General features: G+C 42.0%; 1 protein-coding gene across 18 annotated transcripts in view; it reads left to right on the forward strand.

Annotated features, from left to right (window-relative positions):
• adgrl3.1 (adhesion G protein-coupled receptor L3.1) overlaps positions 1-17,555 on the forward strand; it is a 164,511-nt gene that overhangs the window by 103,802 nt on the left and 43,154 nt on the right. For 16 of the 18 annotated variants that reach the window (XM_052084581.1, XM_052084583.1, XM_052084585.1 and 13 more), the window contains 4 exons: positions 7,152-7,559; positions 7,949-8,052; positions 9,542-9,727; positions 11,819-11,857. In XM_052084581.1, coding sequence (XP_051940541.1) covers positions 7,152-7,559; positions 7,949-8,052; positions 9,542-9,727; positions 11,819-11,857 — 737 coding nt within the window. The remainder of the gene's footprint in view (positions 1-7,151; positions 7,560-7,948; positions 8,053-9,541; positions 9,728-11,818; positions 11,858-17,555) is intronic. The other 2 variants (XM_052084582.1, XM_052084595.1) reach the window with 1 other exon arrangement.

Consider the following 17,555-nt stretch of genomic DNA (forward strand, 5'->3'; position numbering starts at 1 on the left):
ATTTTTATTCAGCAGCCTGACAGCAATCGGTAGGAACGAGCGTCGGTATCTCTCCTTGCAGCGCGGGTCTCAAATTTAAATTTAAAAGATACAATGAAAAACTATCGAAGCCACATTCTTCGTGACAACCAGAACACAATTGCGTTAGATGTGAACGTTTTGAACATGTCATTATCATGCCTATCAGACTGTTTCTTTTCCTTCTCAGGTAGAGCACAAATAGATAGTAACCAATATAACAACAAAACTAATTAAATGTTGTCCCATCAGCCTTTTGAACAAGCATTGGTCCTCAAACCACAGCTGACCTCAGCATGCCGTGTTTACGTAACTGAAAACCCAGTTCGGGCTGCATGTGTTTGTAAAGAAAAATCAAACTCATTAAATAAATGTGCATACTAAATTAGCAGTTGAACTTGTCAGGACCTGCCAGCCATTTGGATGGAGGCTTTATTAGCTGAGGTGGCTTTCTATCTCCAAAGTATCTCTGCTTTGAAGTGCTCTATTCTGTCTTATCAGCAAGCTCGAGCCACTTGCCACAAGCTGTGTGCGTGCGGGTGTGTGTGTGTGTGTCTGCCAGGCCATAGGGACGGTGTGTTATCGCAGTATGCAGCCCCGTCCAATGTTTGTGCTGCCATGCAGCCTCGAATGCTTTGTGTCCTCCAGTTAGATTATCGTTTTGCCTTGGAAGCGTCCCTCCCCACCCTTCAAGTGCTGTGTGTGTGTGTGTGTGTGTGTGTGTGTGTGTGTGTGTGAGGGAGAGAACCAGAGAAAGAAACCAAAAGCCCGTTCTGTTTTAGGACACTGCATATTGTAAAGCCCATACCACTACTTCCTAAATGCACCCCGCTTTTTTTTTACCTACTTCCTGTCTTTAGGCCTGAGCATGTGGGAATCCCACCAGGCTTGTTTATCTTCTCTCTTGCTCTTTCTTCCACCCCTTCAACCGTATGGTGTTGACGATTTACGGGTCCTTTGTTTATCGAGTGAGAAGTCAACAATAGGACTCCAGGCTCGCGGAGTGCATGCGGGCAGATATATGCAGTCTTATAGCCGTTATGGCGAAACTTCACGTCTCAAAGATACTAAACACACACACCAACATCATGTCTGTCTACATGTTGGAGGATGGCATGTTTTTGTTTTTTTGGTTTGTTTTTTTTCCAGGATGACTTTTGGCCCTTTGGTGAGGTGACAAGTCTACCATTGCGAACTGATCTGAACCACTCGTTCAAAATGTGTCTTACTTGTTTTCCTGTTGCTGCTGACATTATTGGCTCTCGGAACCAGACTTGGAGCCTTTGTGTGTAGTTTGCATGCTTGTTTTCTGTAAGGTTGAACTGTAAGGTTGATGATTTTCTTGTCAATTTCATTGATCAAGGCCCAAGGGTTGCTGTCTAGGACATGTAGAGAACAAATGTAATCTTGTACCTAAAACGTAAGTTTTAATGTTGAACGTGTGGATAATGTTTGGGGATTTTCATGATGTCTTGTTATTGTATTGCCGTCGAGACAAAGTTTGGTATTGTTATGCTGGAGCAATTTGCCCCAGGCGATAGATGAACATCGCTTCCGAGCTTTCAACTTTCCTTGAAAGTGTTTGCTGCAGCTTAATAGTCGATAAAAACAATCTCATCAAAAATAATTAGCGGACCATTTGAAGATTCTGATCCTTTCACATCATTTTACTCAGCTGTCAGAGTCTCTTAAGTTTAATTAATTTCATTTTTGCCGGGCATGTGAAGAACTATTAATCTATGTGATATGAAGAAATCTCTAAGTATTACATTTTTTTTTAATGATTAAACTCTGACAGTGATTCTTGTTACACAAGTTCTAAAACTAATAATATCTATCGCGAAACCACTCTAGGACTTTGCAAAACTAAGAGCACAAACAATGCTTTGTACTGAGTTTGTAACGTTGTTAACACCCCACTCACTCATTTACCCTCAATTTAAAAACGATCAACACACTCCTTGCAAAACTATACGCCTTTATGCTTAATATTTACACTATACCACCACACTGTCACAGGAGAAAACAGTTTTAGACACTGTAATTAGTTCACTTTGTAAGCTGGACATGCACAACAATGGAGGGAGTGGGAAGAGTGAGAAGAATGAAAATTAGAGGAGGGCCAAGGAAGAAGACGTGGACTGAAAAAGCAAGAGGGGGACGAGGAGGATGCGGGCAAGAAGGTGAAGGAGGAAGGAGAAGGAGACATAGAATTACTGATGACATCAGAGCTGCAATCGTGGACCATGTAATCAACCATGGAATGACCCCGAGGGATGAATGACACCATGTAGACCGATTTGTTTTCACCTTCTTTCTCTATCTCTCCATGACATGACTGTCTAACACTGGGGGTGTTTTGATATGGAAAAAAAATATTTTTTTTATGTTTACATTAGATCGTTGGATAAAAATACGTGAAGCCTCAAAAATTGATCATTTTGCCGCCGTTCATCCTTGCACGCATTTGAGCACCGAATAAGCATCTCCTTTATCTCCTTATTGTCTATTTATTTATTTGATTTTATGATTCTGTTTTCCATTTCACGATTCTTATAGCGCTAACCTGGGTTTTCGAGTATCGTGTTTGTTATTGTCTGACAATAACAATTCCTTGAATCAAGTTTTTTTCGGAATAAAACTTGAAATAACAAATACAACATAAATGAGTAACAAAGGAAATTAAGAATATACTCACATAATAGCAATTAAATGAATAAATAACAAATACCAGCTCTTCCTGCTATGTGCGCATTGGCCTTCAAGGGCCAGTCTGGTTCTGCGCATGCATGAAATACAAACTCTGATTCAGATATCGGGGATAGAACTTGCGATTGGGCTTGAATAATTTAAACTCTTTTCATGTGCCTTTGAGTATAACCTATCTGGATGTCTTCATACACAGTTTCTGTGTGGATATTTGTTACTTGAAGGAATAGCACTTCTAAATGGCAATGGCTAATTGCCTTAGCATGTCAATGGGATTTTACATTGACTTTAGCATCAGCAATGGTGATGTTTTTAAAACAAAGCATGTCTTGTATTTAAATACGCAATGGGTGTAATTCTTTTGTGGTGTGTCTTGTTTTACCGTAAAGTGTCATGAAACAGCTTAAAGCATGCTCAGGGATCGGCAGAATCACACATGCATCACACAATTGCTGCACAGGCAACACAGTGAAAGGCTAAAATCAGAATCATAATGAAAGATTAATGCCTGAGAGGCAGCTATTGTCGTGACGGATAAAACTTCAGGCTGATATTTTCAACGTAATGTGTGACACACAGCAAAGCAAGCTAACAGCTTGGATAGCATTACTGTATTTATTGACAAAGCAAAGTGCCTGCAGAGGACATTTTTCATTTTAGGTGTCCTCGTGACATGTAGTTAAGGCATAAGTGCATGACATGGTGGTCCCAACAACTACAAACATGCCCCTTTTCTTTATAAAACCTTCATGCAGCTGATATTTCGTCTTGCAGTACTTCCCTGCAATTTCTTTAAAAGTAGCTTGAGTGACAGTCATGATTAATTCATGGCATGGTTCGCCCCAAAAAAGATGTGGAAAAGGTATAAATGGGATCAAATAAGAGTGTATTTTTTTGCAAATAGAAATCAGAATAGGGAGAATAAAAGTGTGAACGCCAAAGTTGCGAGTGAGCAATCAAGTCAGAAAACGTCAGGTGGAAAATGTCAAGAGAGCAGCAGAGGAAAAGAAAAGACAGAGATGCTGTGGCCTCTTGCCTATGATCCTTGCAGGCTTTTATGTTGCCTCAACTCTCGCTGCCAGCCGTGTTTTCAGCCTTGTACTCAAATGACAGCAGACATCAACCTCAGACACACACACACACACCGACACACACACAAAAACACACACACTCACACCATTACTGTTGTGGGCAGGGCTTCAAATAACGCATCCCCCCTCCTCCCCCTCCCCCTCCTCCACACACACACTTTTTTTGTCAAGAGCACTCACACACACACACACACACACACACAGACTGACTGACAGCTCGTCCCTAGGCCAATGCTGACACACATGATTGATGGCAATGTTCCGTGGAGAATGCATAAGGCAGGGCCAGCAATAATTCAGTAAAAGGGAGCAGCTCTGTTTAGGTTGAGAAACACTCCATTAAGTTATGGAGAGAGTGAACGTACAGAATGTACAGTGGGATGTTTCACGGCTGTCAGTCAAGGAGGCGGGCGAGGAAAAAGCACAGAAGCAAGGTGGTTTTCATTAAAGTCCACAGGAAGGGTCAACTTTTGGTCACAATGAATAATATAGACACCTACTCATTGCACCCACAAAGATATTTTTCTCATTCCACCGACTCTTTTATTCATACCCAAAGGACTGTGCAAATATCGTTAAATAAATGTTTACAAGTATCGCCGTGAAAAGAAGGTGATACCATGACCTCACACAGATTTCTTTAGAAAAAAGCTCATTTAGCCGACTCTCATTACAACATTTGACTCCCGTCCAGCTCCCATAAGTCATATTTGTGGTTTATCCCTGCATTTCAAGAGTTTTTTTTTTTTTGGGGGGGGGGGGGGGGGGGGTAAAAAAGAAATCCCCATCCTCTGTACACTAGTTGCATTTCAGAAAAGAGCACCTCTGCTGGTTGCAGCCCAGTAGTGCACTCTCTTTTGCTCCTCGATAGACTTTTCAGTTTGTAACAAAAAAATTAAAGTGTGTCAATTTGCAATTCAAACAAATATCAAATCCCTTTTTAAACTCTAACAATTTTTTGGACCGCCTAACTGAACTATATGAAAAATAAAATGTAAAATAAAAAAATAAATACACATTGATCAGGAACATTAACTCATGAGTACAATATTTAAAGTACTTTAACATACAAAACAAAAATGAATGAAACAATTTGTGCAGATTTTTTTAAATAAAAAATTAGGAAGTTACTAAAATAAGCATGTTTTGCAGTGTAAAGCTATTCAAAGTGGGTTGATCGCTAGGACTCACCATTGTAGTTCTTGCACATGTATCATGTCACTTTTTATCAAAGTGAGATGTGAATTCACTTGAACTGAATGTTGACTGATAAACGCAAATTGTATCACTGCTCTCCATTGTAAATCCTTCATAAGATCCGTAGGATCACATAGTGGGCACGCTATTTGGCAAGAACTGCTTTACAATGCAGGACTTTTTGCATCATTCAAATTTCAAAATTCTCATGTGGCTCATCCGACCAGAGACAAATTCCTTTGGTGTTTTACATACTTGACCAATAAGGATGATTCTGATTATGAAATAAAAGATTACAGCTACCCTCCCAAGATCTAATTAAAGGGTTTTGTTTCAAAGCCTTTTTAATGAAAGATGTAAGGTGAAGCTCTGCCTTGACCTCTATGAAGGTGATGTTTAAATATTTCCCTTTATCTAACACTCTGTAATGTGATATTGATCAGCACCATGCAGAGCTGCAGCTGCAAGTTTAGAGATAGAATGAGACTATAGTATGTGCGCTTTCGGAGATGCTTCGCATCAAACACTCGTTCCATTCTTTTCAGTCCCGCCATTTCTGAGCTCAGTGTGAATAATGAAGATCTTTTTCTATAATATAGTGTGGGACGAATAAAGGATATCTTATCTTATCTTATAAAATGCAGAGGTCTTGGGTTCAATCCCAGCTACAGCCTTCCTGTGTGGAGTTTCCCTGCTTGCGTGGGTTTTCTCCGGGTACTCCGGTTGCCTCCCACATTCCAAATACATGCATGGCAGGCAGATTGAACACTCTAAATCAGGGGTCCCTAACATTTTTTCCCCACGGACCGGTTTATGTCAGAAAATATTTTCAGGAACCGGCATTTAAGGTGTGGCGGATTAATACAACAAAATAATATGGTATGAGCTGCATGAAAACTGTGGTGTTTTCGAAATATCATGATAAACACAAGGAGCGTCTAATCTGGCCGCAACACTCTGATCGCTATGGTAATGTTTAATCCCTACAAAATACGATACAACGCAAATTCAAAGTGCATGAAAATGACGACTCACCACAGCCCCGAGCTTGATTTTCTGCAACCAGACGGACCCATCTCGGGCCGCTGTCATTTGCGATCTCCAGCAGTTTTTTTACTCATTTTGCGAGCTCAAGCATTTTGTTTTTAGCGTAATTGGTCACGTGACGGAAAAGCGTGGCTTGACATTAGTCAAGCGTAACACAGACGAATGTGACGGAGAATCCGGTAATTTTCAAAATTAAACAAATTTCGTATTCCGAATAATTCATTCATTCATTCATCTTCCTAACCGCTTGATCCTCCCTAGGGTCGCGGGGGGTGCTGGAGCCTATCCCAGCTGTCTCCGGGCAGTAGGCGGGGGACACCCTGAATCGGTTGCCAGCCAATCGCAGGGCACACAGAGACGAACAACCATTCGCACTCACACTCACACCGAGGGACAATTTAGAGTGTTCAATCAGCCTGCCATGCATATTTTTGGAATGTGGGAGGAAACCGGAGCACCCGGAGAAAACCCACGCAGGCCCGGGGAGAACATGCAAACTCCACACAGGGAGGCCGGAGCTGGAATTGAACCCGGTACCTCTGCACTGTGAAGCCGACGTGCTAACCACTGGACTACCGGACCGCCTATTCCGAATAAATAAAACGGAATTAAGGCACGTTATTTCTGTGCAGCCCGCTACTAAATGCCCTGCGCACCGGTACCGGTCCGTGGTTGGGCACCTGTGCTCTAAATTGTCCCTAGGTGTGAGTGTGAGCGCAGATGGCTGTTCGTCTCTGTGTGCCCTGCAATTGGCTGGCAACCGGTTCATGGTTACCCCCATCTACAGACAGCTGGGATAGGCTCCAGCACCCCCTCCTCCCCCCGCGACCCTTGTGAGGATAAAGCGGATCGGAAATGGTTATATCTTAAATAAAGGACCAAAAAATAAAAATAAAAATTGTGGATCAAGGAAATGTTGGCCATAGTGCAAACCATCTATAATTTTATTACTCTGATCATTTTTGTGACTTAGATATTGAGCAAAAGTGTTCCATTAATTCGATGATTGGATTTTAAGATAGCCCGATTAACCGGGTGAACTCTACTCTTGGCTATTTGTACTGAACTTTTGCCTTTCTTCCTACATAGACTTCCGCCCGCCCATGATCCCTCCTAACAGAGGAGGGGGGAGTGCAGTCGGAGGGGGCTCCTCATCCTCAACCAGTCGTTCTACCACCACTCGCGCTCCCCCCTACTTCACCACCCCGCGTCCTCTCCTCACGACTTCACCGGGACAGCGTTACAGAACCACCACAACTGTCCGCCAGCCTGTCATGAATCCGGCTGGCGGTTCATCATCCGACACCAATCAGATCCCAGACACCAACCGTAAAGCCGCGGAACGCTACCCGCCCGTGCAGGTCCCCCCGGCTGCACCACAGCCCCCGGCTTTGCCTCCCCAGGACTTCTGTAGTCCTCGAGTTACGGCTGATATTTCCTGGCCCCGTACCCAGCAAGGTCAACTTGCCAAGCAACCATGCCCAGTTGGGACACTCGGTAAGGAACATCGGTGGATGATGTCACTGTGTGAAATTTTTATGTTCAAAGTGTCTGCTCCCGATGAAGACTAATGAGGATATTTACGCCCTTTTGGGAGAAGGTTCAAATGATCAAGATGTAACAGTGTAACTCGTCTTGGAGATCAAGACTAAATGTTTTGACAAGTGTTGAACATATAAGTGAAGTGACTAATCATGTAGGTTATACTCTAGGTCTATTCATCACAGCACGCATGTAGTGTACATTGATGGGGTACATTGTTCATTTTAATTTGCTTACATGACAAAGACCTCCCTCGTGTTTCCCTGTGGGTACCGCGTGAGGCGTTCAAGTCTTACAGTGAATGTCAGAGCTGTCTCACCTTATTAGTTTTGCTGTTCTCGCAGGTGTGGCTACATACATGTGCATGGCCCATTTGGGCTACTGGGATCCTAAAGGCCCTGACCTCAGCAACTGCACGTCTCCTTGGGTCAACCACATCATGCAGAAAGTAAGTGTGTATTTTTATTTATTTATTTTGCCCGCCCTTGTTCGGATGTGTGGTATGATAGTTTCCCAGAGTGTCATTTCCCAAGCATGGATCGACAATGACCACGGGGAGTGATTGATCCCGCGTGTATCCATCTCCATTTGTCAACCTAACAACGAGAAACAGAAGAGATTGTATATAGCTGTTGGGGAGTACCGCTAAATCCAGGTTTTGCAGAAAGGACACCATTTGTGTTAATGTTTTGCTCTCCGAGATGCCAATATTGTGTGAATACTGTGAGACGAAAAATGCTAGCGGCGAAACACAATGAGAAAATGTTGTTCGGAAAGGTAAGTTATTACTTTTCACCGTCCAAACACTGCTTCTCCTATCATTGACTTTGTCGGTAAACTATGAACATTAAACATTAGCCGGTTGCAGCAATGATGCATCCAATCAAGATGCCATGATTATATGCTAATTTTGTTCACAGCCACTCGGTCGTATTTGCATGTAGACCAGACACGGTGTCACAACAATGTGGCAAGCAGCTTTCTGTTGGCAAGTAGGAGAGAGCCCTCCAGAGCAATCTCGAAAAGCGGTCCTCATAACTTGGATGATAATTAGAATGTGAAATATGTATTTTAAGTTATACGAGACTTTGGGGTTGAAGAACTGGATGTCAAGAGCGATGCCAGCATTTGACACAATACCTCATTTTACTATTAACAGTGGCTATCGACAAGTTACGATCAACAACTTATTTTGATACTTGGCCATAAAGAATGTTAAGTGAGATGTTTGAGCGACAATCTGCAATGTAACTTATTTATTTCATCCAATGTCGAATTATGAATACTGTTAGGTTCTGTTGCAAAACACAATTTGTACATAGCTTTTGGGTCTTGAATAATCAAGTTATCGCAATTCCCAGAAACCTTTTTATTGTGTGTTTGTGAAAGCGAAGGTGGATCACTGTTGGATCATCCGTGCCATGTAGATGCTTGCAGACAGATGCTTGTCAGTGAATATTTATCTTATCATTTCCAATAAACCCAACGTTTGTGGTTAAAATGGAGAGCATCATAATGGGACATGGATGTCATTCGTGTTCAGCATGAGACGTGACAGATTCCAAAACCGCTTGCAGAGTAAGACATCTGAAACAAACGGGAAAAAATGGCATTAAATGTTAATAACTACATATATCTAAACATCCTTTGCCTATCGGGTTCCCCTGTATGTAATTGTTTATCATGACTGAAATGCAAATACTGTCCAGTATAGACTGCATGATGCCATGAATAATGCAGAATTGTTTTCATGACATCTATTCTACGAAACCCTCTTTCACTTTTCCTCTCCTGCATGTCCCTATTTTCCACTTTGCTCTCAACTTTCCCTGCAACTTTTTCTCCATGCTCCATCTCCCATTATGTCGTCCGCTACTACATCCATCATTGCCTATAACCCCCTCCATCCCCAATTGTATTCATGTGTTTGCATCCAGCTCCGATCGGGCGAGACGGCAGCCATCGTGGCCAGGGAGCTGGCAGAGCAGACCAAAGGGCTCCTGCGTCCTGGCGACGTGCCTTCCACGGTGCGGGCTATGGCCCAGCTGGTGGAGCTGCTCGACGTGCAGCTCAGGAACCTCACCCCCGGGGGCAAGGACAGCGCTGCCCGCAGCCTCACAAAGGTACTGCATTGTCGGGGGATGTGTGGAAACATGAAATAAAATAGCATTCCAAACTAAATATTTAAAAGAAACACATGATCCGAAATTTAACATTATTTTCAGATGCCTGCCTCTGGTATCATTTTTCCTTGAAATTAGTCCAAACTGCACTTTCAACCCAAATCAGGACCTCTATTTAAAAGCCACCATTACAATTACAATTACCGTATTTTCGGAGTATAAGGTGCATCTTCAATGAATGGCTTATTTTAAAACTGTTTTCATATGTACTTATATTTAATTTTATCGCACTTTCACAACAGGAGGCAGCTGTAACAAAGCACTTTCCCTAATATTTAAAATTCTTTGTCCAAGAAATCTGAATATTGATCGATTTAAAAGGTGCACTATTGAGGAAATGTAATGCTTTTAGGTGATACTAGTAGTATAGTGCGGAAAATATGTTAGCACTTGTGTCTGTTCCTAAAAAAATTCAAAATGGACTTGATATTTTTATTTTTATTTATTTTTTGCAGCTGCATGGCTCATACTACAGACCAGAAAAAAATTAATTGAGGTCACTGTGGAATTGCATAGGTGGAAACTCAATCCGGAGTATGCAGAGGATCTGTTTTATCATGGTGAACAAGGAAGAATTTAGTTCTGTAGTTTGTTCATGTAGGCATTCATTAAAGTGAGCCAAGTCATTGGGGACTCGCTGACTGGCTGCCTTGGCTGCCTAATTGACTGGCTGACTCATTTAATGGGAGACTGTTCCTTGATTGTCTTTGCTGAGGTCAACAGTGATAGGCCGACTTTGGGAGCGAGACTGACAGCTGCTGCCAACTCTTATATATTCACTATTTCTTTTTCTTTCTTTTTTTTTTTAAACGACTTTCTGAGTCATTGGACCTGCACCTGTTTACACTCTCCCAATTTACCTTTCTGTCTCACAGCAACCTGTGCCCTTTCTCTTCACTGATTTGAAATGAACACATCAAAGCTTTTGCCCAAGTGGTATCCATTAATATGTGCTTTACTGTTGACCAAATGGCTAGTGAGAGGTAGAATTGACAGAGAAGTATTGCTCACTGTAAGAGGAAAAAGCGGTGCTCCTGAACTCATTAATGACCCAAATACATAATTAAATCACCGCATGTTAAACTGATGACCATTCTTGTTTGAGTGGATTACAATAAAAGCCATAAAAGCCTCAACGGTAGATGAAATGAATGGAAAAATCTGCGCTTGTGAAAAAAATTGAAACGGTACCAAAGGAAAATGCCCATTCACTGATGATGACTTTCCGGATTTAAATATAATTAAAAACGTTCTAGTCACTGTTTGCTTCAGCATATCGAAACTATTAAATTAAATTCGCATGGCCAACTTATGGCTTTAAATACATAGATCAATGTGTCTTGACCAAAATGGTGTGCGTCTTCATGAACCACGTTGCTGTAAGACAGGTGTCACCAACATTTTTGAGGGTGAGAGCAACTTCATGTGTACCGATTGTGTGAAGGGCTACCAAATTGATACACGTCTGAAATAACATATTTGTCCAAAATACCTTCAATAATATGAGGATGTGTTATTTTTAATACTTGATGATTTAAATTGTCAGACTTTGATCGTGTTTCGAAATGTCTCACAGTACTGCCAATGTTTGCATTTTTAAATCATAATTTCTACTAGCAAATCACAATGTCCAGGCACTGGCGGGCTACTCAAGTGGTCTTCACGGGCTACCTGGTGCCCGCGGGCACCATGTTGGTGACCACTGCTGTAAGAAGTTCTGAAACCAAAATATGACTGACAGTTTCAATTGGAAAGAGACTATTTTTTTACATGCCTTGTCTCTAAGATTGAGGTCACACATAGTGACAGTTGGCAAACAAATAAGAATAAGAGAAATGAGGGTATTTGTGAGATACATTGAAAACAAAGGTGAGTAAGAAGAATAAAGATCTATTTCCAGTCTCCAGAGTCTATTTGAGTGATGTTAATGACATAGTTTGTGCAAGTGTGTGTGTCTGCTCACCCTAGGCCAGATGCGTGTGTGAGATGGAGGTGTTACATCACTAATAGTTGAATTGTTTGAATTTACAGCTTCAGAAGAGAGAGAGATCCTGCAGGTTTTTCACACAGGTATTTCCGCTTCCCGGTATCCGTTGATTGCTTTGCCACACCCTGCTTTTTGTGTGCGTGCGCGTGCGTATGTGTGTTTTTCACTTTCACGTCCGCATGTAATTTCTCAAGAAAGCCTGCGTGTGATATCACACATTTGCGATGCGCTATGTTGATACGTAGTAGGCTACAGCGAAGATTTTAGAATTGGAATTGAAACCCTTTGAGGAGGAGGGTCATTTAACTCTATCCTCCACAGTAATTATAACAAATCCTCAGCATCAATCACCTGAATCCGCAGATGTTGGCCGACCATAATTTCATCTCCTCAAAGGGTATGTTTCTTTTGTTTTCATTTCCATTTTCTTTCTATCATTTGCAATAAGCAGTACAGATAAGAGACCATGATCAATATCAATAATAGCTCATCTATTTTGCAAGACCGTGTGCTGGGTTGTAAACGGCCTGCCCTGGAAGCAAAATGACTCGCTATCCATCTCCATTCATTGAAATGTCTCCGCTGCCACTGCTGCATCAGAGAAAGTGAAGTGGAATGATGGATAGTTTGTTGCACACCGGTTCTTGATCATGGTCTTGTTCCTTTAAAATTATATCCAACGTGTGTGTCTTGTCGGCTCAGTGTTCATGGCTTCTTTGTCCTCTTCACTCTGTGGATCGTGGTTCATGTTGCAACCTTGAACGCACAATGTCACATCTCCGAAACTTGTTTTTTATTTATGTTAGTAAACATTGCCCTGGACTAAAATTGCTTTCAGTCAAGTGCAGACCTTAACCAGAGATGGAAAGAATAACATTGAGATACAAAATCAGTCAGCTTAATCTTTTTATGAATTGAGTAAACTTTTTTTTTGCGTTTGTTTGTGGTTTCAAGTCAAAGATAAAAATTGAGTGCAGTGTATAATAACGTAAATCCAGCAAGAAAGAGGCTAAATTTGGAAAATTCACATTTTTATTGAAGTACTTCATGGAATTTATCCTGTTTAAAATTTGTCACATGGATTGCAAAGAGCCTGTGATCTTCTTTGTTGCTCCTCTCCTCAAGGTCATGTTGCATTTGCACTTCATTTTGAATTTGCAGGCGACATCAGCGAAAAAGGTCTCACTGAATTTGTGGACCTGATCGCTGAAAGCGATTCCAGGTGGGAAAGTTTCCCCAAAAAAGTACCTGTTCTTTTGGCTCTGCTCCCTGAAACAATTTCCGACCAAATAAGGTGTAGCGTGCATGGCTCTATTGTTGTCTAAACGGTGCGAATTAACTTTTGCCTTTGAACTCTTCACATGCTTTCATATTTCCTATTAAATGCTATATGTGGGTCACCGCAGCTCTAGTCACAACTGACGCAGCTGTCAATTTCAGGTATGATCTAAGCGCTGCCATATGCGTGACTTCAATCACCGCTCGTCACTCATTTCAGGGCTGGGAAATTTATCGAAATATAAATCGTGATTTTGATTTTGGCTTCTCTTGACCTTTAGAACTTTATAAATGACGTAAAAGAATTAATATTCAGAACAGTGTGGTGCGCTTACAAGTTCCCGACATTGTGTAAGCAACCTGAGTACAGTATGTTGAATTGTGTAGCAAGCGTGTAGCGTATATGATTCTGCCATCTGTGAACATGCTTTAAGAGGTTCAATGACACAAAGTTGGAGTTAACTGCAAACAATCATTGAAAATAATGACACACATTGTATACTTATATTCAAAACACGCTTCGTTTTTTTAAAACTTAGCTTATGCTAACATTAAACTCGTGTAAAGTCCCGCTGACATGCTAACAGGAGATTATCATCATTTGTGGGAGTGATATTCCTTCAAATAACGAATTGTCACACACACACATCTTGTATAAACACACACTGGCATGTCACTTAACAATAATCCAAAACACAAATTCTTGGTTAGCCCTTAGTTACATTTAAAAATGTTTACAGAAGTTAATGTAGGAGATCGTCGTTGTCCTCCATTTTTGTGATTGGTACGTCTCAATCTTGGCTGAGCAGATTTTTCTTTTCCTGAAGCCGTAGTTGTTGTTGTTGTGACTCTCGGCTTGACTGATTTCAGCAAAACTGTTTGAACGTATTCTGGTATACCAGTGGTATACCCACCACTCCAATGGGAAGCGGAGCGAGACAAGTACATCCAGGCTACACTGGTACCGTGCCGATGAAAGAGCCAATCGATAACCACCGAGAAAGTAGAGTGGAAATTTGAAAAATATCTTGTGTGTAATCCTCTTCACAAAACAAAGAAACCAGAACGGCGCACTGGAATTTGAACTTCATTGGAAGAGGTAATAACACAAAGACAAGGCACTGCAGCACCTACCTCGTCTGTGTGTCGGAGACAGCCTGCAGCGTCTCATTTTTGCTCTCTTTGCTCTCACGCACGCATTCATACGCACCCTTGATGGGCTAGCTCTTTTTCTCCTGATGCAGGCTGTTTTTCCCAACCTCCCCCCCCTTTTGCAAAAACTATCCACGTCAGCACCAGTCAGCAATGTCACATCATAGTCCACGGCTTGTAACTATATGTATGCTGACACACACGCGACACGCGCGTCGCCAATGTATAAATACAAACTCCCGGATGATCTTACACTGTCACATCACAGCGGCGTGCCGTTTTTTGATGCATTCCCTTCGATCTTTTACGTCGCCTGTACATCGGCTCTGCACCTTTAGACATCTCCTTCCAGTTTCAGAACATTATATCACACACGCCTTCTGCGTTGATAGGGAGTTGGGGGGTGGTGGAAGTGATCGATTATATAATTAGCCCCTGTAATGCAAAACAAAATTATAGCAGCAGTCCCCTACTCTGCCAGATAGAAATGTGCGTGATTAGGGATGTGGTGTGTTGCTGCCCTCTCCTCGTTAATTATCTGCAGCACTAATTGTCAAGTGAGGAGAGTGTGCAGGAGGTTTGGGTTCTTAATAGAGATGAAAAATAATTGAATTCTCTTCCCCCTCTCTCTCTCTCTCTCTCTTTCTATCTCTCTCTCTCTCTCTCTCACTTCTTTCTCGCACGCACGCACGCACACACACACACACACACACACACACACACACACACACACACACACACACACACATATACAGTCCGTTTGGGGAACAGGGGACTCGTTTCATGTATACTAAATTGGCAATTTATTCATGATGAAGTTGGTTATTTGAAGAGGCTTTGATACTGCAGGCTGGTTGTTGGAGGGAGGTAGCGTGAGCAAGGTACACTGAGTGAGAGAGAGAGAAAGAGTGATGGAGAGCATGCGTGATAGAAATTTAACAGAAATACAACGGGCATTTTACTACTCTTCTTTGAAGGCCCACGGGGAAAATTTGCAATCAAAGAATTGATTGTTGATTATTTTTTGAGGGCACACGACTTGATGGAGGTGTGTGAGAGTAAGAAGCAACAGTCAATACAAATTCCCAAGGAGGTATCTATGACTCGAACATGACATGAAGACGCACAGCAGTGCTGTTTTGAAGTCCGTTCTCCGAGCAACAGCAAGCTGGATAAGCAACCTAAGCAAAAGGTTACATTCCCTGTTCCTCGTCAGGACTCGAGCAGCGGCATTCTGGATATATTGCAGCGGTCTCATAGCTTGTTTAGAAAGCTGAGTGAGCAGGCCGTCAGACACATGGATTAGGTCAGTTGCAGTTTTGTATTTTTTTTGGGGGGGGGGGCTATGTTCAGCCATACCAAAAGCCGATGGTGATATGGATATGAATTACCGGTAGTTGAGGCTGAGTCAACATCACCTCTACTGGTTGCAGCCAAGATGTAATAAATCAACAATCAATTCCAGGCGATTGCCAGAATTTTCAAGGATTAGCTCATTCACCAATCAGTTCGCGTGTCGCTCCCTGCCTGCAGAAACAGAAATGGATTTGATCAGACAAAAAAGAAAAACGGGCAGTATGGAGACAGCATTGCTCAATGACAATGTCTAATATGCCCTCTATTTATGGATGGCGGGTCAAAACATGACACGCTGTGAATGTAAAGCCCGATTTAGCTCTAAACTCGTTCTGTCAGGAAGGACAGAAGAGAAGTCCAACCACAAATGACAGAAAAGCCTGCTTCTCGGATGAAAACATTCTCAAAATCATGCACTTTCTTTAAGCGCGGTCAAGCGAGAAAGAAAAGCATTTTTTTCTCGACTTTTACATCCGAATGCTGTCAGTTTACAAGTGTGCCTTGCCGTGCGCTAGCGTACACACTGGCCGTCCATGCACGAGCGCCCATGCGTGTGCGCGCGTGGCCCTCGCGTAGCTGCGAGAAGTAGAACAGGCCGCCTCTCGTCTGTCTTGCCGCTCCTGTTTACGCTGGATTACCCCAACGCTTCAAAGGATTTCACTTCTGCCCCATTTACTGGTGTGGGTGTGTGTGTGTGTGTGTGTGTGTGTGTGTGAGTGTGTCTGTGTGTGCGAGCGCGCGTTTACATGCACATCTTTGTTATGCATACACAAGTGCACAAATGAACACCCTGATCTGATTCTGCAGAGTGAGTAACCCCTAAAAAAATGGCCATAATTTTAGATGTTGAGTCGTCAGATTTGTGTAGATGTCACCAAAGGCATCTGTGCTTTACGGCGCGCGCGCACACACACACACACACACACACACACACACACACACACACATGAATATCAACTTTTATGACATGGAGCTGCCTGAACCTCAAGGAAATCACAAACCTTTTTTTTCCCCTTAAATACCGGTTCTTCTCCTCTGCAGATGTAATCTCGACACTGGAGAATTACATTTCAATGAAAAAAAAATTGATATATATATATATATATATGGAATAGAAAATGCAAGATAATCAAAAGTTCAATGAAAAGCTTTGAGAAGTTTAATGAGAGTTAGATGGGAGGGTGGGTGTCAGTTGGTGGTTATCCGAAACACATCAAAGTACAGCATGAGGGAATGGAAAACAGAGCCTGCACTGAGAATAGTCTCAGCAAGTGGAGCAGAATGATGCACTGCAAGGCCTCTCGTCTCAAAGCCCCCCACGCGTACGCTCGTACACACACACACAGACACACACACACGCACACACAAGGCTGTACACGCACATACGCAACCACATCTCATCCATTTGTAAACTTGCATATTAAACAAAAAGGCACCCACACGCTGTTCCTCAGCTCTTGTCATTTTTGTTTGCTATCAGATGTAATTCCCAATATGTAAAAGAAAGCAAAAAAAAAAAAAACACTGTAACTTATTCTTAGCTAAATACTGCATGCTACGCATCATTTCGCAACAGCTAGAAAAATGTCGACGAGCCCAATGCGCCCCAATTAGCCGAGTAGATGAAGAAACTATTGTTGCTCCACATAATGCAAACATGTTCCCGGTAAAACTGTGACCTTTGCTCTGCATAGAAGAAGTTCTCTGTGGTGGATGAAGAACTCTGATGAAGATCATTTGTAGTAATCAGGATGAATCCTCCTTGTACAATTTTGTGGGAAATTCTGCCGACTTCAGGTCAAGGTCTTTCAATCATTTTGACAAACAGCAAGCTAGATTTTCGGCTTGCAACTCATGATGATTGGTTTTTTTAACTGTTCAATCATCAAATCACTGTATTTAAAATTATTTGTTTTCATGGAACAATTTTAACAGTATTCAAGGAACAGTAATAGGAATTGAATATTATAACACAATCCAAGAAGTAATATTGGA

This window comes from Hippocampus zosterae, chromosome 13 (genome assembly GCF_025434085.1).
Source record: "Hippocampus zosterae strain Florida chromosome 13, ASM2543408v3, whole genome shotgun sequence".
Classification (NCBI taxonomy): domain Eukaryota; kingdom Metazoa; phylum Chordata; class Actinopteri; order Syngnathiformes; family Syngnathidae; genus Hippocampus; species Hippocampus zosterae.